The sequence below is a fragment of the Boleophthalmus pectinirostris genome, unplaced genomic scaffold, assembly GCF_026225935.1.
Source record: "Boleophthalmus pectinirostris isolate CB_2022bp ecotype Guang Dong unplaced genomic scaffold, ASM2622593v1 HiC_scaffold_12, whole genome shotgun sequence".
Classification (NCBI taxonomy): Eukaryota; Metazoa; Chordata; class Actinopteri; order Gobiiformes; family Gobiidae; genus Boleophthalmus; species Boleophthalmus pectinirostris.
In genome coordinates this window covers 33,961,004-33,983,689 of record NW_026571018.1, presented here as the reverse complement: position 1 = coordinate 33,983,689, position 22,686 = coordinate 33,961,004, and the positions used below count along the sequence as shown (strand labels likewise).

The window sequence follows — 22,686 nt, the reverse complement described above, 5'->3', positions numbered from 1 at the left end:
GCAGGAGAGGCAGGATCGTGGAGCAGCTAGGGGCAGTCAGGAGCAACAAGGAGCAGGTTAGGTCGCTTTATTCGTACCCTGTAGGTAAATTTGTTTTGCAGATTTGAGAGGCTGCTCCCACATTTCACATTTCATTCATACACATTATGAACAATAAACACATTTAAAACCACAATTACAAAATAAAGTGTTTCAGAGCTCCAGTGCAGAATGGTTTGTTCCATAAACAATTAGTTAAATTCATCCATCATGCTTGGCTAAAATCACAATAAATATTAACTATATAGAAAAAAGTGTATTACAATATATATTTTTTTGTGATTTTCTATCTGTTTAGAGGTAAATGAACACCTTAGCATTTAGATTTTGTTCATTTTATTTTTATTTATAATTTTGTAACCTGTCCTCTGTAATGGACGTCGGGGACATTTTGGTGTTAAATCCACGTGAAGTTAACTACCTCATAAAAACATCTATGACAATCTTCTACAGTCACCTCAGAAAGTATTTGGACTCCCTTTTAATTTCTCATTTATTTATTTTTTCTTATCATAGTGCAGCCACAGACTAACTCCTATTGATTTGTTTTTTATTATCCCGAACATGGTAATCCGGTGCAATCCCCCTGCCCTATTTAGGCAGAGGAACCTAGTCCCCGCATTAAAAGTCTCTCTCAAAATGCTTAAAGGTTGTATAGAGGATTTTCCAAGGAACGAGAAATCCAGCGACTGTTTGTCCTTTTTCAAATGTTGCGCATGCGTGAAACCACCCCCCCTCCCCTACAGCTCCCTACGTAGAAACGCCTTCTCCCGCCTCCTCTTTACGCCAGAAACAGGTTTGTTTACAGCCGGTGCTGCACATGACTTGTAAAAACAAAACTAACTACAACAGTGTTGGTTAGGCAAGACGGAGAAGTGAGGAGCGGCGGGGGAAGAGCGGAGCAGGGAGAGAGGAGAGGGGAGAGAGGAGAGGGGAGAGGAGAGGGGAGCGGTGCGCGGAGATTCCGTGCCCGGAGAAGTGAGGAGCAGGGGGAAGAGCGAATCGGGTAGCGGGGACAGGAGCAGGAAAGGGGTGCAGAGAAGGTTGCGCGGAGATTCAGTGCGAATGAACTAGCTACAACACGCAGCAGCAAGCGGACTCTTTCTTTGCCTTGAAAATTACGTTTTCAGACATAGGATATCGCTTTCGTGTCCTGAAAAACGTTTGTCTAGCTCTTGGAAATAAAGTACGTTTTCATAATAAGCAGAAGTGACCTGTCCAGGAGTAATTTGTGGACCAGTGCGTCAGTCTTTAGACCCTGCGTCTGCTTCAGTCGCGCCATCGCTGGAATGAATCTATAAGAATCACCTTAGTTTGGCTTCGCTGCTTTTCCCCTTGTCTTCTTCTTTCAGCGACCTCAAAAACAGACTTTCTTTTGCGGCGAACTGCTCCTGGATTCTTGTCGCCATTGCAACAAACTTTGTGCTAACTGCGAGGAAGATATAGGTCAAAAAAAGACGCTAAGAACTGTTGCGCTGGTGGAGTAAACAGCGTCTGTGCGTCTTGCGTCTGTGGACTGCGTGACAGGCGTACGTAAACCACGTACCGGCGGCGCAGGCAAGTCAGTTACGCTAGAAACGTAGGGAGATTGATTGACAGCCTGTCAGCTCACAGATAACGAGGCAGTGTCGTTATCTATTGGCAAATGTTTAGCCCCACCACGTCCAGAGTTGATGAATTTTTATTCTCTTTTTTTTGGTCATCATAATTACAAGGCTACTGCACCTCTATAATGCTATCATTGACAACTTGAAACAATAAAAAAAAAAAAAAAAAAAATCCTCCATACAACCATTAAAAGATCGACTGGTTAACTTAATGTCTGCTATAAAAGGACACAAATAAATGGGCCGAGCTCAGGAGGATATGAAAACGCACAAATTTTCCAAGACAAACGTACTAAAATTGATAGATAAATAGATTACAGTTTATTCATAAGTACAATAGCATCTGTAATGAAGCTCCTTTTAAAACGATTCGTTGCAGATCCTGGGACTAAAAGCCTTTGACCAGAGGGAAGCAGTCAGGAGCAGCAGCAGCAGCAACAGGAGAAGTACGGAGCTGACAGGAGCAGCCAGGCGTCTTCAAGAGCAGTCAGGAGCAAGCAAAGTTATTCTTCACTTCATTCATTACTTACAGCAGGGGTGCTCACACTTTTTCAGCATGCGAGCTACTTACAAAATGACCAAGTCAAAATGATCTACCTAATACAAAGCCAAGCAAACTGCACTGAAACACTCTGTGCCCCTTTTTTGGACCCTCACCCACAGTTTGAGAACCTCTTCTTTAAGAGAACTTCCTCTGGCACTTTACACAAAACTGTGAAAAAAGTGAAGGAAGTAGGTAAGATTTTTAAACCTGTTTTTTAAAGTTCCAAACTGGAGTTGCATTCTTTTCTGGTTTTGCAGTGATATTTACCAGCCTCTGCACGTTTACCAAACCAAACGCACATCGTGACAAACACAGATACATTTGTGCACTTTTGTGAGGCAAACTTCAGCCAAATGTGGCAGTAGGTCTGTTCTGTAGATCTGCTCTATGCTGTAGACCTGCTTTGTGCCAACACTGTAACACAAATTTAGACTCGTTTTTGCTTCACGTTTGGTCTTGCTCTTCTAATCAGCCGCACTGTGGGAGGGGCTTGTGTTCGCTGTACGCAGGAAGGAGCGAGAGCGTGAAAAGGCGAGGGGCGGCGTGCTGACGTGAGGCAGATGGACAGGTAGGATGTTTAGGAAGTTGAACCTGCCCTGTGATGCACGCTGGTACACGAGGGCACACGCTGTTGCAGACGAGCCGTGCATAGGGAGCGTGTGTGTTTGTGATGCGCCGTAGAGTCTCCGCGGGTTTCAAATGAGCGCACAGGCTGCACTGAGACGCCCCACACGCTCCTGCACCCGCTACAAGTTTTTTTATTGCCAACAGCAGCGGCCGTAATGAAATATGATCGCACTTGTTGAGTGTCAGACCTTGAGTGAGAGACAAGACCGAGTCCAAACGTGATCGAGTCCGAGACGAGTACTAAGACATGGTGATATACCCACACGACCTTGGCGATCGACTGGCTAGATCGCGATCGACGTACTGAGCACCCCTGACTTACAGAAATCAGAACAGAAGTTTGACATCACGGTAATACTGACAACGACTAGAATGCTAACCGTGCATGTCCTGACTCTTGATGAAATGTTAATTAGATGCAGATAGATCTCAACTGACTTATTTTTACATCAAGAGCTGCTTATACAATATAGGAAAAGACACATTAAATGACTAATTACTACGAGTATTTCTCAGTATTTTCGTTCCCATTGACCCTGCATACTAACAATGACATCGTGCTAAACCGAAATGTGGTTAGTTATGATCCTCAAATGCCAAAAGTAGGGGGTAATGCGAGGTGGCAGCATTAGATTTTCCCAGACTGCATTTCCAGGTCGGTCTAGATAAGATTTCTGCAGGAAATTGCAACGTGGAGCTGAGAGTATCAACTGAATACAAAATACTCACCCCAGTCCCACTATACACCGTCAGACAGAATTTGTCATGCTTTTTTGCTGCTTAAAGGGTCTATACGACGCTGTTTTCCAGATCTGTGTTATAATGTTGTTTCCTCATCATGAACAGACCTGGAATTGTGCTTTGTTTCATTTGTGCATGTGCATATATAGGTATTTTGAAACTCCACATAACTTTATTAGAATAATTTGGATCATTTCCAGCCTGGAATAGCCAGTCTCTATTAAACAAAAGGTAAAAGGTAGCTGTTAACTTGATGACATCACAAGGTACAACAGAGCGTTTTGAGCTGTTTTTGAGGAGGTAACAACATTATAATATTACTTAAAGCTCAAAAGAGTTAATTTTGCGTAATATAGAACCTTTAAGAAATGATGTGCTAGTGCTATATTTGATTTGTCCAGAGTTCAGGTTTCAAAAGTCAAAGTTCAAAGAAAGAAAGAAAGAAATAGATTAATTTTGCTATTGTGGACCAAAAATCTGCAAAATGATCAGTAAATTTAACACAACATGTCTCAAAATATAAAAAATACTTTCACGATTCCACTTTTTAAGTAGATAACTTTAATGTGATACTTTTACTTGAGTAAATTTTGCCTCTGTATCTGTATTTTTAATTAAGTGAACAATTCTTCAGTAGTTCTTCCAGCTATACAACATTCCAGCTATACATCATCGTAATGTCAAGGGTTCGTCTGAAATAAATGTAAAAAAAAAGATGGGTCAGTCGAAAAAACTTTACTTAGTGGGTTTTAATTCACACCACAGCTCAAAGTGCAGAGTGGAATATTTACAGTGAAAAAAATGAGGTGGTACAGTCCAACAGAAAAGAAGTATTTACAAACGATGTTTACAGTAATCACACTTACAGAAGCCAGCACCCACGTAGTCAGGCCAAAAACAGACTGCTCAAATGACTGGAACTCCCTCCTTATATACCCCTTAGCCCGTCCCCCCGGGCTAACCAATTGACAAAAAATGGGGTTTTAAAGGAATTAACACGAGCAAAACTGTACTGATGAACACAAATCAACTTGGAAATAAACACAATAAAAATAACTTAAAGAACCCCTCATGTGGTTGTCAACACGGGCGCTCCCTCACATTTACATATACATACATGTACAACTATTAGTGCTGTCAGAGATAAAAAAAAAAATTGAGAGATTAATTAATTATGATCTGTAATTAATTAATCTAATTAATCTCTTTTTTAATCTCACCTAAAAATTGCTGAGAAAAGCTTCTATTTTCATTTGAATTCATTATTACATTGTTTTCATACTATCATTAACATTTTAATATAAGCATCATTATTATTACTATTACTAATCTGCATAAATAAACTCAACTTTACAACATATAAAACATCACTCTAGAGCCACATCAGCCTGTTTGACATTATAATATGTTTAATGCAGCTTTGTGCAAGTCTCACAGAAACAAAACTTAAAACCACATGGCTCATTTGCATAAACTAAGTGAAGGAAAAAAAAAAAAAAATGCTCTTGTGCTCTGATGTGGTTCAGCTTCTATTAAAGGACACGACTCAGTGGAATATAGATGTTCTCTCTGTGACAGAGGGATGTTGGTGAAGGTGAGTCTGTTCTGCTTTTGTGTCGCGATGTTTTCAGAGATCAGACGTGTGCAGGTTTATCGCAGATGCGGCGAGAACGGAAATGAAAATTATAATTCTTTGCAGGAGCGAGCAGAGCAGGACTGCAATGTGTGGGACTGTGTCCTAACAACACATAAAAACAGATTTTATAATAAGGCAACTCGCATACAGAAACAGTAAAGTTAGAGACTAAAAATAAGATTAAAAAACATAACGCGCTAAATATGACTGTAATTAATTAATTGCAATTAACGTGATAATTTGACACCCCTATATACAATCACAAATATATACATCTAAGTCTAAAGTCCTATATTACACAAAATTGAATCTCGTGATCTTTAAGCCACGTTTGAATGTTGTTACTGCATCAACAACATAAACTAGAGTTATGTTTTGTTTCATTCACACATGTTTGAGTGACTCTTTTTGACAATTCCCGGGCTGAAATCATCCATAATGATTCTAGTGAAGGTGTGTGGAGTTTAAAAACACAACATATCATCTCAAAGTGGAACCAAGTGCTTTGAGAGTGCATATGAGAGAAGAACTCAGCCTAAATCTGCAGAGTTTGTGTGTTAAATATGTGTGAATGAGCAAACATTTAAAACACCAGTCAAAAAACAGCATAATATGAGCCCTTTATGTAATTCACTAAATACTCTATCACCTTAACCCCACCAAACCGCATTTTCTCTGTATTCTAGTATTTTCTGACAGGTCCATCTTTGGTCCACATGCTTTTTTTCGTTGTGGCCAGTAGGGGGGAGTGCTGGTCTCTGCTAAACGACTCGGGTCTCACACACACAAGCAGGACATCATGTTTCTGCTCATTTTTGGAGACAACTCGATCCATACAATTCACTGTCAACCTCCAGCGCAGTTCATTTACCACTGAGAAAAATCGCCAGCTCTGTCCCACTGGCTCTACACGCAAGTACTAGTAGTGCGGAGAATACTTTATACTACTATACCACTACTACGTATTATTCAGGTCAAGCAGTTGCACCCCAGATAAAATGTATTATCACATTTCATTACAATATTTACTTGTATACTGTGCTTAAAGGTGCACTGTGTAACTTTTTGGTTGGGGTTCATCACCTGCTTGTTTCTATGGATACGTCACTGATCTGATTTGGTTTACATGAAGATAGAAAGGTTTAATGTCGTACCGTGAGACATTTCAGACAAAGTAATAATTTGACAGACCCTCCACCAGAAACGTTAACCAGTGCACCTTTAACGGGACCCGATGCTATTCTGATCTGGATAATGTTTACTCATTAAAATCATAAAATCTAAAAGGAAATTATGCTTTTTCATTATATTCAAATTTTTTGAGACTGTACTGGAGCAAGACAAATGTTGCTCAAATATATCAACAAAAGGGTACGGCAACTGTATAATACTGTATTTTTCGGATTATAAGGCGCAATATCAATAATGTTGAATTCTCTCCTCTATTTTCATACATAAGTTGAACTGGATTATAAGGTGCATTAAGCGAAACAAATGTACAACACTTGATACTGATCCTTAGCTCAGGAGTCCAAGATCTATCGGCAGATCGTGGTGTAATTCATCCGGTGTTGTCTCTCTGTCTTGGTGAATGTGGATTATGAATGTGAATGTGGGTGAATAATTTAAGTTTTTTATTTTATTTTTTATTTGCTATGAGGATGACTGAAATATACATTGAGTAATAATGTGTTTAATGCAGCTTTGTGCACATTTGTATATCATACGTTTTACAGAAACAAAACTTAAAACCACATGGCTCATTTGCATAAACTATACGTGCTGAAAAAAACAGCTCACTCCTTGTGCACTGATGCAGTCAGCTTCTGTTGGACTAAGGGCCTAACTCCATACGCCTGGCGCGTATTCGCCCTACACGAGGGTAAAAACTGCAACTTTTGGACGTGTAATTTTTAGAATGCATTGAAAGTGAATGAGGGCGGCTCCACTGCATGCGCTAGGCGCGCATATGGAGCAGCACGTCCTGCAGGGGTAGATTTCAGAAAATAGGATCCCTCCTATTTTTTGATGCTTTAATGTGTAAACACTGACACGTGCAGTGGAGCCAGGCCCCAACTCCACAAGGCTCCTGACTACAGTAGTCGTAATGCTCCGACAGTCCATCAAGCGATGTGGCTTCATATTACCAAAGTCGTACTAAAACATTTTGACAGATTTTTGAGCGCCGTGTACCACATAAAATCGGTTCGAGGTCAGTAAACACAACCAGAATTAATACATAAGGTGCACCGAATTATAAGGCACATTGTCGATTTTTGAGAAAATTTAAGGATTTTAAGTGCGTCTTATAGTCCAAATACAGACCTGGAGATGTGTTTTGTTTCATTCACACATTTTTGAGTAACTGTTTATTATTAGTCTGTCTGCATCTCCAAAGCTCAACATGCTCTGTTCCACCTTGTGATGTCATGAAGTTGTAGTTTTCAGATTAACAGTAACATTTTACTTTTAGTTCAGTAAATACTGGCAATTCCAAATGATTCTAGTGAAGGTGTACTGAGTTTAAAATCACAGTAGAGCACTTCCTGTATTACCACATGACATCACAAGGTGGAAGAACTCAGCCTAAATATGCAGGATTCGTGAACTAAACGTGAGAATGACAAAACACAACTTGTGTATGCTACTGATGAGGAAACGTTATAACATAACAAGAATGAATAATATCACTTAAATCAATAGTTCAGTTTTATTTAAAGGTAAATCAATGTAATTTTTCCAGATGTGTTCCATAGAATGATATTAAACTTGGATTTAACATGTGCTCTTGTTGTGTCCATGGGCAAGACACCTTTTTAACATCTTCATTAAGACAAATGGGTAGCAGCCCAATCACTAGAAAAGTGACATAGTATAACTTTAGGATTAAAAGGGAACTATGAGCATAAAAGAGAAAATCAATGCTCCTATATCTTTGTATCATTTCATGCTAAGACCGTTCTAGCATGGAGGTCCCTGACTCTCTGGAGACTGCTGCGGCTGCTGCGGCTGCTGCTCTGGCTGCAACTGCTGTGGCTGCTGCGGCTGCTGCGGCTGCTGCGGCTTCTCTGGGTGGCAGAACTTCTCCAGTATTTCCAGGGAACATTCTCTGTGGCAGCATGTCTCTACTAGATTGTTCCATGCTTGTCTCCTCTCATTGAATGTCTGAGTTGCTGGAAAAACAAAACATGAGGGAATAATAAACACATGATCTTCTGTAAAACCAGTATGGACAGCTAAGTCCATGACAAGTATATGATCATTAAAAAAACAAACAAACAACAAAAAAAAAACATATACTAATTTGCTTGAAACCATATGACAGGTCTCAGTGCAGTTTAACAGGACTAGTCAGGTCGGGTCAGGAGGTCAGGGCAGTTTGAGGTGAGGAAGACAAGTGTCTCTGCTCTGTGTCCTGCAGCATCACAGCAGTGTCCAGGAGGAACCAGGTCAACACAACAATTTAATCTGAATTGCAAAAACATAGGACACGATGTCCCATTTATTTATAATTTGGTCTGTTGGTTTTGATAATCCAATCAGAAACTGATTATCCAATCAGTGGGCAAAATGATTCACTATGATTGTCTCGTTTGGCCTTTCGGTTTCAATGCTGAAATTCATGATAAAATAAAGGATTAGAGTTATTTGATCTGTATGGACAGGAGACCGAATGTCAAAGACATTCAAAATGTTCAGAGAAGGTTCACTTTCCTTCAACACTACGCCTTGGAATTAGTTGATTTTTACATTTTTTTTATGACCAAGTCTAAAAAGTTTAAAATATAATAACAATTAGACAAATAAATCATATTAACAATTTTTTGTCCACTTAACTTTTATATTAGATGTTTTATTTGAAGTCGAGTTTCCATTGACCTACTTCTTTGTCTGCTGTACAGAAACCCTCGCTCTCCACAGACAAACTGAATAGCGTCCACCAGTTCAGCCCCACACAAGGTCTGTGGTTCACCTCCAACCAGAACCAGTAGAGCCATCAAGAGGCAGGCACGCTGAAGCCATGATACTGCCATGGATGATCTCAACTCTAGTGTGCAATAAAAGAAAACAACAAATAAGTAACAACATGATTGTACACAGATTATATGGACTGAAACCTCAGGCTAAAACAAGGTTTAACTATAACAAACTGAGGTCCAAGACACGTCAGAATCTTAAATGAATAATTACCAGCTTTACCAGTTCTCAGTGTTGGGAAGTTACTAAATAATCAAAATCTAAATTATGTATTCAGAACTTAAGTGTTTTCCTGTATTTCTATTTCAGAAAATCGTTACTTTTTAAATATTAAAGTAATACATTGCTGTACTTTTTTTTTTGCAATTTAGGCTTCAAACTGCACAGTAAAAAAAGAAAAGATAATAATAAGATACCATATTTTTCGGACTATAAGGCCCACTTAAAATCCTTCAGTTTCCTCAAAAATCAACAGTGAAATTTATATAATCTTGTGCTCCTTATGTATTAATTCTGGTTTACTGACCTTGAACCGATTTCCACAATTTCTCATGAAAACTCAGAGCCACAAACCAGCTTGAACAAACTACTGAAAAGGGTGTTCAGACCGATGGAAACGGAAAACGAAAAAGACATTTTCCTTCTTCCGTGCTTCTATTTGTGCATCCGATAATGCAGCAGAAATTTACCATTATCGGGGATAAATACGCGAGGTTACGCACTGTGTTTGACCGCTATCGTGTTTCTTGCCTCCGACCAAAATATTTCCCAGGCATTGCAACGCGGGCTTTTAATAACAATGACGTCAGCTGAAACTCGCCTACACCTGTTACGACTCCAGCTTGGGTCTATATTTTGTGGGTGCATGTGTGTGCTGCTGCTGTTGACTCTCTCCCCTCCCTTCCAGATTCCAGAGTGGGAGGACCAACCCAATGAGCTGCACCTGATTGTGGGTGTGGCCATCTTTAAAAGCTGGTTGCTGGACACCGTCCTTTCTCTCCTCTCTCCTCTCAACCGTGCGGGCACACCTTTGTTACCACCTTGTTTTTAAATAATTATCTGTTTTTGTGCTCTTTTTAAACTCCCTCTTGTTTGAACCCTGAGCCTTTTTGTAACAATACCTTAGTTATGTACAATTTCAACTCACGGGTAGTACATTTGGACAGTCGTATTCTGCTCCAGTAGGGCTCTGACTAAAGGGGACACATGTTGACAGGACAATTTATCCATCAAATAATACTCCCACCATAGAATCACCATTATTCACTCATTTATATATATTTCAGTAGAGGCACTCTTTTCGACAGGCCTATATTCTATCAAATAAGACTCCCACTATAGAAGAGAAAGAAATGACTGGAAACACTGAAAGCTTTAGATTTAATAAATATAGGCCACAGTGTGAATTTCCTTTTATAATATAAGAATATTTTATTTATACAGCACCTTTTCTAACAAAGTTACAAAGTTTTCTTCACATGGAAACAAAATAAAATAAAATACAATGTAATGAAAATGAGAGCGATAAAATCAAATATTGAATCCAAACTATTCAATCATCTAATATGGATATTCTGCCGCAAATCTAACTCAGCTGGTCCAAACATACAATAAAACCAATGCACTTTAAAAATGTGACTTGTTACTCCACTTCTGCCTCGGAAGCTCAAATCGACGGGTAACTCAGGGTGGTGAATGCCTGGACTAAATGATCAGTCTCAAGTGTCGTCTGTTTGTTTCGCTTAATGCGCCTTATAATCCGGTGCACCTTATAGTCCGCAGATGAGCGCAGCAAAGAATAAACCAGTTTTAATACTATGTTGCTTTGTAGACTTTAAATTGCAGCTTAATGTGAATTTGAATATGTTACAAAATACATGTTATTGCAAGTATTTCTGTAACTAATACATTTTGAAAGTATTCTTCCCATCACTGGCAGTTATTTGATTTTAACGTTATTTTAAAAGTCAAAATCAGGATAAAAATGTGCATCAACATACTGTATTAGACCTCAGCACATATAATAACAATAACAATAACACTAGTAGAGTTAAACTTGAGTCCTCACCTGTTAAACAGCAAGAGCAGATCAGCAATAAGGATATGAAATGACTGAAGTCAGTGGATTTGTACTCTGCTCTTTATAAAACTAAATATAGGCCGAGTAAACAGGATTCGTCTCTGTTGTGTAAGAATTTATCGAGCGCGTCTGCAAATATTACCATTGCTTTCTGTGATGTTTTGGAGACTTGATTTCCTGACCTAACTGGGTTTATTTGTAACATCTTGTCATCTTGTGGGCTCTTTCTTATTCTTATTCTCTGGTTCTGCCACTTAGGAGCTCCATTTGCATTGTCATTTGTGTCAGCTTCAGTCAGTAGAAGGTTCCACTCTGGCCTCACGCACTTCCATTCTTCCTCTTTTGTGGCTGATTCTCGTCTCCTTCGCTTCTAGGTGGTAGAGAAAATCCAGTCTTGTCTGTGGCGGTGGACGGCGGTGGATAGTCTGTGATGTGCAGTGTTGGGGAGTAACGGATTACATGTGTAGCAGTGCCGCCCTGCCTGCTGCCACCAGGTGGCGCCTGGATTTATAAAAGGGCACTCCCCATAGCGTCTCGTTCTCTGGCGACTTCGGGATAGGGCTCCGCCTTGTCAGCGCAGGTAAACAACCGCTGTTCTCTAATTACAATTGCAATTATATAATTTAATGTGTGGCATTATTGTAGTGCCACCGCTCCTAGAGTCCCGATGTGAACGATTGAAGTTATGGCTCGTGAGTAAAGCTCCTGTTTGTATTTGCTGTTGATTGCCACAAGCGCCACTGTTCGCCGCTGTCCACGGTTGGGTCGGTGTTGCTGTCAGATGCCCCGGCCGCTCGGCGTCAAGCCTCGTGGATGTAGAAGCGTGTGTTTTTGTGGTCCAGGGTGGTCTTCGGCACGTCATCTGGTGGAGCGGTGGCCCTGTGAACGAGCTGCTGCTTTGTTTTACTGTGTTTTATATTTTAAGGACAAAATCACCGTACAGCTGCTTTTGTGACTGTTTTAATCGGCAGTTATGTGAACAGTGAATAGTCTACTCTTAAAGATAATCTAACAAAAGGAAACAAATGAATTATGGCAATAATAAATTACTTCATGTTTTGTAAGTCACTTGTCTCTGTCAATTAACGAACCTGTGAGCCTTTTTAGTTTAGTAAATTTAGTTTTAGTTTGTGGGCTAGGCCCAGTGGCGTTGTTGGTTTTATGTTAATTATATTATTTTGGGGTTCTCTTACACACCCCTCCCACATACCCCGCTCGCCACACATGTACCGGCATTACGTAATCAGAGTACAAATTATGAGTAACTGTATTCAGTTACAGTTACTGTTTCAATGAGTGGTAATTGGATTACAGTTACTCTGTTGAAATAAATGAATTACATGGCGGTATTTTCCTGTTTTCACATTTTGGGCTAAACCAGGACTAAATCAGGACTGACTAAACCAGGACTAAAACTAGGACTAAATCAGGACTAAAAGCAGGACTAACCGGGACTAAACCAGGAGTAAAACCAGGTCTAAACTATATAACACCTAACAGTAGGTGTTGGATTGTCATTTCTCTATCAATAATATCTGTAATATGCTTAAGGAAAGACTGGACTTTTTATTGTCTTTTAGCACATAAAACATCTCATGTTAAGATTTCCTCATCTTTGCTTCTCTACAGGAAACAAAAGTCTCTTCATGGAGACTTGGGCTCAACAGACAATTTGAAGAAAACAAACATGAATTTTCAGGATGTGTAGTTTTAAAAATCATGGCAATATCAAGAAATCCAAAGTATTCAGATTACGTTACTAACTTTAAGTAATTTAATGGATTCCGTTACAAACTACATTTTTGGGTATGTAATCTGTAATCTGGAAGGGAATACATTTTAAAAGTCACCTTCTCAAAAACATTGGTGCTGTGGTGTGTTCAAGTCAGAGCTGCGTAATGTCGTGCTACAGGTTCCTGACTAAAATATCATCTTCTGTATGTATTAGAGCTGCACGCCAGCTACAGATTACTATAAAGACATTATTTATTTAAAATGTTGTTATTATTTTATATTCTGCTTGTTCTGGATTAAATGTTTAAGCAAAACTATTATTAAACATGTATTTTAAAAAGAAAAGTTTTAACATTACATATCTCAAAAGAAGTTACAGGTGGTTTCATAGCTCAAAAATACTGAGAAGAACAGACATTCTGACTGACTTCTCCATGAAGAAAGAAAGGTTTAATGCCATAGTGTGAGACATTTCTGACAGAGTAATAACATCTCCATGGAGAAAAGTATTTGATGGACCCTCAAATTGTTACACAATGCACCTTTAATGGGCCGTGTTACTTTATTCTCTCATCTGCGTTATGTTTACTCTTTAAAGTCATAAAATCAAAAAGGAAATTACACTTTTTCATTATATTCCAGTTTTTTGACACAGGCTATTATCTGTACTGGAGCAAGACAAATGTTGCTCAAATATATGAACAAAACTTTAACTATAATACTGTATTTTTTGAACAATAAGGTATAATATCAATAATGTTGAATTCTCTCATCTATTTTCATACATAAGGTGCACTGAATTATAAGACGCATTAAGTGAAACAAATGTACAACACTTGAGACTGATCCTTTAGTCCAGGCGTCCATTATCCATTGGCAGATCGTGGTGTAATTCACCCGGCGTTGCCTCTCTGTCTAGGTGAATGTGGATTATGAATGTGAATGTGGGTGAATAATTTAAGTTTGGATTTTTATTTCCTACGAGGAGGACTCAAATATATATTGAGTAATAATGTGTTTAATGCAGATTTGTGCACATTTGTTTATGTTTTACAGAAACAAAACTTAAAACCACATGGCTAATCTGCATAAACTATAAGTGCTGAAAAAAACAGCTCGCTCCTTGTGCACTGATGCAGTCAGCTTCAGTCTGACAAATTGCCTGGCACAACTCCGCATGTATTCGCCCTACACGAGTGTAAATCTGCAACTTTTGGATGTGTAATTTTTAGAATGCATTGAAAGTGAATGAGGGCGGCTCCACTGCATGTGCTAGGCGCGCATATGGAGCAGCACGTCCTGCACGGGTAGATTTCAGAAAATAGGATCCCTCCTATTTTTTGGCGCTTTGATGTGTAAACACTGACACGTGCAGTGGAGCCAGGCCCCAACTCCACAAGGCTCCTGACTACAGTAGTCGTAATGCTCCAAGGTGTGGCTCAAAAGGTGTGGCTTTGTAGTTGTCGTACTAAAACATTTTGACAGATTTTAAGCATTGTGTACCACATAAAATCATAAAATCATTAGACTCTGTCGATTTTTGAATAAATTTAAGGATTTTAAGTGTATTTATAGTCCAAAAAATACGGTAATTTTAGAAATATATGGGAGGTGGTAATCTTTTCACTCTGTTGTAATTATTTGTTTAACAGTGTTTCTTGTATCTTTTGGACTGGAGCTTATGGCACTACCAGCAATCTAATGCATGTTTTATTCAGAAAAGGTGCAATATTACACAAAAAATGACCCTTGTGAGCTTTTAGCTGTGTTATAATGATGTTACGTCCTCAAAAATAGACCTGGAGATGTGCTTTGTTTCAATCTCACATTTTTGAGTAACTGTTTATTAGTCTGTCTACATCTCCAAAGCTCAACATGCTCTGTACCACCTTGTGATGTCATGAAGTTGTAGTTTTCAGGTTAACAGTAATGTTTTACTTTTAGTTCAGTAAATACTGGCATTTCCAGATGATTCTAGTGAAGGTGTACTGAGTTTAAAATCACATTAGAGCACTTCCTGTATTACCACATGACATCACAAGGTGGAAGAACTCAGCCTAAATATGCAGGATTCATGAACTAAACATGTGAGAATGACAAAACACAACTTGTGTATGCTATTGATGAGGAAACGTTATAACATAACAAGAATGAATCATATCACTTTTAAACAATAGTCCAGTTTTATTTAAAGGTGAACAATGTCAGTTTTCCAGATGTGTTCCATATGACATTAAACTTGCATTTAACATGTGCTCTTGTTGTGTCCATGGGCAAGACACCTTTCCAAGAATGCAAGATTCACTTAACTGGTTGAGTGTTTTACTTTGAATTTTAACATCTTCATTAAGACAAACGGGAGCCAGCAGCCCACTCACTAGAAAAGTTACCTAGTATAACTTTAGGATTAAAAGTGAACTATGAGCGTAAAAGAGAAAATCAATGCTCCTATATCTTTTTATCACTTCATGCTAAGACCGTTCTAGCATGGAGTTCCCTGGCTCTCTGGCTGTGACTGCTGCAGCTGCTGGCTGCACTGGCTGCACTGCTCTGCTGCACTGGCTGCACTGGCTGCTCTGCTGCACTGGCTGCACTGGCTGCTCTAGCTGCACTGGCTGCACTGGCTGCTCTAACTGCGACTGCTGCAGCTGCTCTGGCTGCACTGGCTGCGACTGCTCTTGCTCTTCTGGCTGCACTGGCTGCTTTGGCTGCTTAGGCTGCAGCTGCTGCGCCTTCTCTGGGTAGCAGATCAGGTCCAGCATTTCCAGGGTACATTCTATGTTGCAGCAGGCCTGTATTAGGTTCTTTCTGAGTGTCCTCTCATTGTGTGTCCGAGATCCTGGAAAACAAAACATAAGGGAATAATAAACACATGATCTTCTGTAAAACCAGTATGGACAGCTAAATCCATGACAAGTATATGATCATTAAAAAACAAACAAAAACATGTATGAATTTTCTTGAAACCATATGACAGGTCTCAGTGCAGTTTAACAGGACTAGTCAGGTCGGGTCAGGAGGTCAGGGCAGTTTGAGGTGAGGAAGACAAGTGTCTCTGCTCTGTGTCCTGCAGCATCACAGCAGTGTCCAGGAGGAACCAGGTCAACACAACAATTTAATCTGAATTGCAAAAACATAGGACACGATGTCCCATTTATTTATAATTTGGTCTGTTGGTTTTGATAATCCAATCAGAAACTGATTATCCAATCAGTGGGCAAAATGATTCACTATGATTGTCTCGTTTGGCCTTTCAGTTTCAATGCTGAAATTCATGATAAAATAAAGGATTAGAGTTATTTGATCTGTATGGACAGGAGACCGAATGTCAAAGACATTCAAAATGTTCAGAGAAGGTTCATTTTCCTTCAACACTACGTCTTGGAATTAGTTGATTTTTACATTTTTTTTATGACCAGGTCTAAAAAGTTTAAACTATAACAACAATAAGACAAATAAATCATATGGAGTATTTTTTGTCCACTTAACTTTTATATTAGATGTTTTATTTGAAGTCGAGTTTTCCATTGACCTACTTGTGCGTTTACTGTAATACATCCCTCCACTGTCACAGTGAAACTGAATAGCGTCCACCAGTTCAGCCCCACACAAGGTCTGTGGTTCACCTCCAACCAGAACCAGTAGAGCCATCAAGAGGCAGGCACGCTGAAGCCATGATACTGCCATGGACGATCTCAACTCTAGTGCAATAAAAGAAAAATACAAATAAGTAACAACATGATTGTACACAGATTATATGGACTGAAACCTCAGGCTAAACAAGGTTTAACTATAACAAACTGAGGTCCAAGACACATCAGAATCTTAAATGAATAATTACCAGCTTTACCAGTTCTCAGTGTTGAGAAGTTACTAAATAATCAAAATCAAAATTATGTATTCAGAACTTAAGTGTTTTCCTGTATTTCTATTTCAGAATATAGTTACTTTTTAAATATTAAAGTAATACATTGCTGTACTTTTTTGCAATTTAGGCTTCAAACTGCACAGTAAAAATGAAACGATAATAATAAGATACCATATTTTTCAGACTATAAGGCCCACTTAAAATCCTTCAATTTCCTCAAAAATCAACAGTGCGATTTGTAATCTTGTGCTCCTTATGTATTAATTCTGGTTGTGCTTACTGACCTCGAACCTATTTTATGTGGTACACGGCGCTCAAAAATCTGTCAGAATGTTTTAGTACGACTTTGGTAAACTACGAAGCCACACCTGCTTGATGGATTAAAAAAAAAGAATTAAATGATCCACCCACATTCATAATACACATTCACCAAGACGCCGAGGCAACGCTGGTGTTCTGTCAAAATGTGCTGCCCTGTCGAAATGAGCTACCCGCAGCCTAAATCAAATGTAACATCAACCAGTTCACATTATCTTGTCAAAATAAGATCCTTTACGTTTTTCCATGTACAGTTGAATAGATCCAATAAAGCCTGACCTCCCCAGTTTTACAACATATTTCTTTGGATTAGAGACACGGGTTTGATGCTTTTTGTACACGGTGATCACACTTTATACCTTAGTTATGTACAATTTCAACTCATTTATACGAACATGTGTAGGTAGTACATTTGGACAGTCGTATTCTGCTCCAGTAGGGTTCTGATTAAAGGGAGCATATATCGACAGGCCTATATATTCTATCAAATAAGGCTCCTGCTCTAGAAGCAAAAGAAATGACTAGAACCACACTGAAATCTTTATATTAAATAAATATAGGCCATAGTGTGAATTTTCTATTATAATATAGTGATATATTATTTATACAGCATCTTTCCTAACAAAGTGACAATGTTTTCTACACATGGAAACAAAAAAATACAATGTAATGAACATGAGAACGATAAAATCAAATAATGAATCCAAACTATTCAATCATCTAATGTAAGTATTCTGCTGCAAATCTAACTCAACTGGTCCAAACATACAATAAAACCAATGCACTTTTAAAATGTGACTTGTTACTCCACTTCTGCCTCGGACACTCAAATCGATGGGTAGCACAAATCGACAGAACACCGGATGAGTAACGCCACTATCTGCCAATGGATCGTGGATGCCTGGGCTAAGGATCAGTCTCAAGTGTCGTTTGTTTGTTTCGCTTAATGCACCTTATAATCCGGTGCGCCTTATACAGTCGTCCCTCACTATATCACGGTTCACTTATCACGGTCTCACTGTTTCGCAAATTTTTTTGTGTGCAACTTTTTTTTACAATGTATAAACGCACATTGTGTTCCTCCCCCTGCGTCCTGATTGGCTAAGAGACTGCAGACCACTGTCGATCAATCTCCTCTGTGTCGTGTCTCCTGTACAGTACAGAATGTGTTCAGCTCACCAAATTTACATAAATGTTAGATCTGTATCAGTGTGATTCTGAAGTGCTGTATGTTTGCAAGTTTTTTCCCGACAAAACCCACAATGTCAACGAAATGTTCTGCACTGACAAAGGCTCCTGCGGTCAGACCCAAAAGACAGAGGAAGATGATAACCATTGCACAAAAAGTTGGACTTCTGGACACGCTGAAGGAAGGTAGAAGTTAGTCCTGCACCGGGTCAGGTACCCGTAAATAGTTGATGAAAACGGCGGGTTTTAAGGTTCGGGAATTTTACGGGCGAGTATGCGGGCGGGATTACACATGGGCGAGTCAGGACTAAACCAGAACTAAACCAGGTCTACACCAGAACTACACCAGAAGTAAACCAGGACTAATCTTGGACTTAAGAGAGAGAACACCGAAGCAGGGTGTCCGTAAAGCGCGATCGGGCGATGGCCGCGTTTACCTCCGTGAGGTGCTGACCTGAGCTGGTCCTTTCTCCTACTGTCACCTCTGAGGCGAGTGCGGTGCTGTACTGTGTAGTGCAGGACTCTGCGCTGTAGGGCTCAATTACAGAATAAATTAATCTTCAGTTTGTTACATAAAGAAGGAGGAAACTAACATAAGGATGACAGCAGCAATAAGTTTTAAGAAGGATGCAAAAATGGTTGTAACTGTCCTGTCTGAGAAAAGTGTATAAAGTGTGTGCTGAGGGGTTTTACAGCCTTAAAATAGATAATAATTGTAAAATATAAAGTTGACTATTTCGTGGATTTCGCCTATCGTGGGTTATTTTTAGAACATAACCCGATAAACGAGGGACCACCGTAGTTCGAAAAATACGGTAATAAAAAAACACACCCCACCACAGATACGCAGACGAACGCAGCAAAGAATAAACCAGTTTTAATCCTATGTTGCTTTGTAGACTTAATATGAATTTGAATGTTACAAAATAAATATTATTGCAAATATTTCTGTAACTAATACATTTTGAAAGTATTTTTCCCATTGGCAGTTATTTGATTTTAAAGTTATATTAAAAGTCAAAATCAGGATAAAAATGTGCATCAACATACTGTATTAGACCTCAGCACATATAATAACAATAACAATAACACTAGTAGAGTTAAACTTGAGTCCTCACCTGTTATACAGCAGGAGCAGATCAGCAATAAGGATATGAAATGACTGAAGTCAGTGGATTTGTACTCTGCTCTTTATAAAACTAAATATAGGCCGAGTAAACAGGATTCGTCTCTGTTGTGTAAGAATTTATCGAGCGCGTCTGCAAATATTACCATTGCTTTCTGTGATGTTTTGGAGACTTGATTTCCTGACCTAACTGGGTTTATTTGTAACATCTTGTCATCTTGTGGGCTCTTTCTTATTCTTATTCTCTGGTTCTGCCACTTAGGAGCTCCATTTGCATTGTCATTTATGTCAGCTTCAGTCAGTAGAAGGTTCCACTCTGACCTCACGCACTTCCATTCTTCCTCTTTTGTGGTTGATTCTTGTCTCCCTCACTTCTAGGTAGTAGAAAAAATCCAGTCTTGTCTGTGGCGGTGGACGGCGGTGGATAGTCTGTGATGTGCAGTGTTGGGGAGTAACGGATTACATGTGTAGCAGTGCCCGCCTGCTGCCACCAGGTGGCGCCTGGGCTTATAAAAGGGCACTCCCCATAGCGTCTCGTTCTCTGACCTCGGCGTACTTCCGGGATAGGGCTCCGCCTTGTCGCACACAGGTAAACAACCGCTGTTCTCTAATTACAATTGCAATTATATAATTTAATGTGTGGCATTATTGTAGTGCCACCGCTCCTAGAGTCCCGATGTGAATGATTGAAGTTATGGCTCGTGAGTAAAGCTCCTGTTTGTATTTGCTGTTGATTGCCACAAGCGCCACTGTTCGCCGCTGTCCACGGTTGGGTCGGTGTTGCTGTCAGATGCCCCGGCCGCTCGGCGTCAAGCCTCGTGGATGTAGAAGCGTGTGTTTTGTGGGTCCAGGGTGGTCTTCGGCACGTCATCTGGTGGAGCGGTGGCCCTGTGAACGAGCTGCTGCTTTGTTTTACTGTGTTTTATATTTTAAGGACAAAATCACCGTACAGCTGCTTTTGTGACTGTTTTAATCGGCAGTTATGTGAACAGTGAATAGTCTACTCTTAAAGATAATCTAACAAAAGGAAACAAATGAATTATGGCAATAATAAATTACTTCATGTTTTGTAAGTCACTTGTCTCTGTCAATTAACGAACCTGTGAGCCTTTTTAGTTTAGTAAATTTAGTTTTAGTTTGTGGGCTAGGCCCAGTGGCGTTGTTGGTTTTATGTTAATTATATTATTTTGGGGTTCTCTTACACACCCCTCCCACATACCCCGCTCGCCACACATGTACCGGCATTACGTAATCAGAGTACAAATTATGAGTAACTGTATTCAGTTACAGTTACTGTTTCAATGAGTGGTAATTGGATTACAGTTACTCTAGTTGAAATAAATGAATTACATGGCGGTATTTTCCTGTTTTCACATTTTGGGCTAAACCAGGACTAAATCAGGACTGAACCTGTTAAAGAATCACTGGTCGGACCCAAATATGCAGAGGGAAAAAAAAAGTATTTTATTTACAAAAAACAGTCTTGGCGGGGGGATAGATTCCAGGGGAGGCAGGACGGGTCCGGGTTGGCTGCAGATGGGAGGTCTGTGGAGATGGAGGCTGACCGGAGGCTTACAGAAACTGGTGGTAACGGGATGAGGCTGGCTCCAAAACAGAAGAACTGGGGAACAGATAAAAGAGAACAGGTAAGAGTCAAAATCTTCAAAACCGCTCAAAAACACAAAAAGCCTGAGTTGTTCACCACTTGGTTGACGGAACAATCTGGGACTGGAGAGCAGGTCAGCAGGTCTTTTATTGCAGGAGATGATTACTTGACGAGGATCAGGAGTGGAGCTCAGCAGGTGAGATGATTTGGGGACCCGCCCAGGAAAAACCAAATAAGGTGAGAGAAGGGAAGAGGGAGCAGGGAAAGGAGGGGTAGGAGGGGCAGAAAGAAACCCTCACAGAACCAGGTCTAAACCAGGACTGAATCAGGTCTAAACCAGGTCTAAACCAGGTTGAAACCAGGTTGAAACCAGGACTGAACCAGGTTTAAACCAGGTTTAAACCAGGTCTAAACCAGGACTAAAAGCAATACTAACCAGGTCTAAACTATATAACACCTAACAGTAGGTGTTGGATTGTCATTTCTCTATCAATAATATCTGTAATATGCTTAAGGAAAGACTGGACTTTTTATTGTCTTTTAGCACATAAAACATCTCATGTTAAGATTTCCTCATCTTTGCTTCTCTACAGGAAACAAAAGTCTCTTCATGGAGACTTGGGCTCAACAGACAATTTGAAGAAAACAAACATGAATTTTCAGGATGTGTAGTTTTAAAAATCATGGCAATATCAAGAAATCCAAAGTATTCAGATTACGTTACTCACTTTAAGTAATTTAATGGATTCCGTTACAAACTACATTTTTGGGTATGTAATCTGTGATCTGTAGGGGAATACATTTTAAAAGTAACCTTCTCAACACTGGTGCTGTGGTGTGTTCAAGTCAGAGCTGTGTAATTTTGTGCTACAAGTTCCTGACTAAAATATCATCTTCTGTATGTATTAGAGCTGCACGCCAGCTACAGATTACTATAAAGACATTATTTATTTAAAATGTTGTTATTATTTTATATTCTGCTTGTTCTGGATTCAATGTTTAAGCAAAACTATTATTAAACATTTATTTGAAAAAGAAAAGTTTTAACATTACATATCTCAAAAGAAGTTACAGGTGGTTTCATAGCTCAAAAATACCGAGAAGAACAGACATTCTGACTGACTTCTCCATGAAGATAGAAAGGTTTAATGCCATAGTGTGAGACATTTCTGACAGAGTAATTAACATCTCCATGGAGAAAAGTATTTGATGGACCCTCAAATTGTTACACAATGCACCTTTAATGGGCCGTGTTACTTTATTCTCTCATCTGCGTCATAATGTTTACTCTTTAAAGTCATAAAATCAAAAAGGAAATTACACTTTTTCATTATATTCCAGTTTTTTGACACAGGCTATTATCTGTACTGGAGCAAGACAAATGTTGCTCAAATATATGAACAAAAAAACTGACAAACTTAACTATAATACTGTGTTTTTTTGAACAATAAGGTATAATATCAATAATGTTGAATTCTCTCATCTATTTTCATACATAAGGTGCACTGAATTATAAGACACATTAAGTGAAACAAATGTACAACACTTGAGACTGATCCTTTAGTCCAGGCGTCCATTATCCATTGGCAGATCG

General features: G+C 39.3%; 2 protein-coding genes across 2 annotated transcripts; both read right to left on the bottom strand.

Annotated features, from left to right (window-relative positions):
• Positions 1-7,795: 7,795 nt before the first annotated feature.
• On the bottom strand, positions 7,796-9,228 carry LOC129407518 (insulin-like growth factor I). Its single transcript, XM_055148894.1, has 2 exons — positions 9,078-9,228; positions 7,796-8,367 (listed from the first exon to the last, which is right to left on the bottom strand). The coding sequence occupies exons 1-2, from the start codon at positions 9,226-9,228 to the stop codon at positions 8,156-8,158; spliced, it is 363 nt and encodes a 120-aa protein (XP_055004869.1). The 3' UTR covers positions 7,796-8,155.
• A 6,229-nt stretch (positions 9,229-15,457) lies between these two features.
• LOC110172782 (insulin-like growth factor I) lies at positions 15,458-19,547 on the bottom strand. Its single transcript, XM_055148272.1, has 3 exons — positions 19,479-19,547; positions 16,523-16,687; positions 15,458-15,825 (listed from the first exon to the last, which is right to left on the bottom strand). The coding sequence occupies exons 2-3, from the start codon at positions 16,671-16,673 to the stop codon at positions 15,458-15,460; spliced, it is 519 nt and encodes a 172-aa protein (XP_055004247.1). The 5' UTR covers positions 16,674-16,687; positions 19,479-19,547.
• Between the last annotated feature and the right edge of the window lie 3,139 nt (positions 19,548-22,686).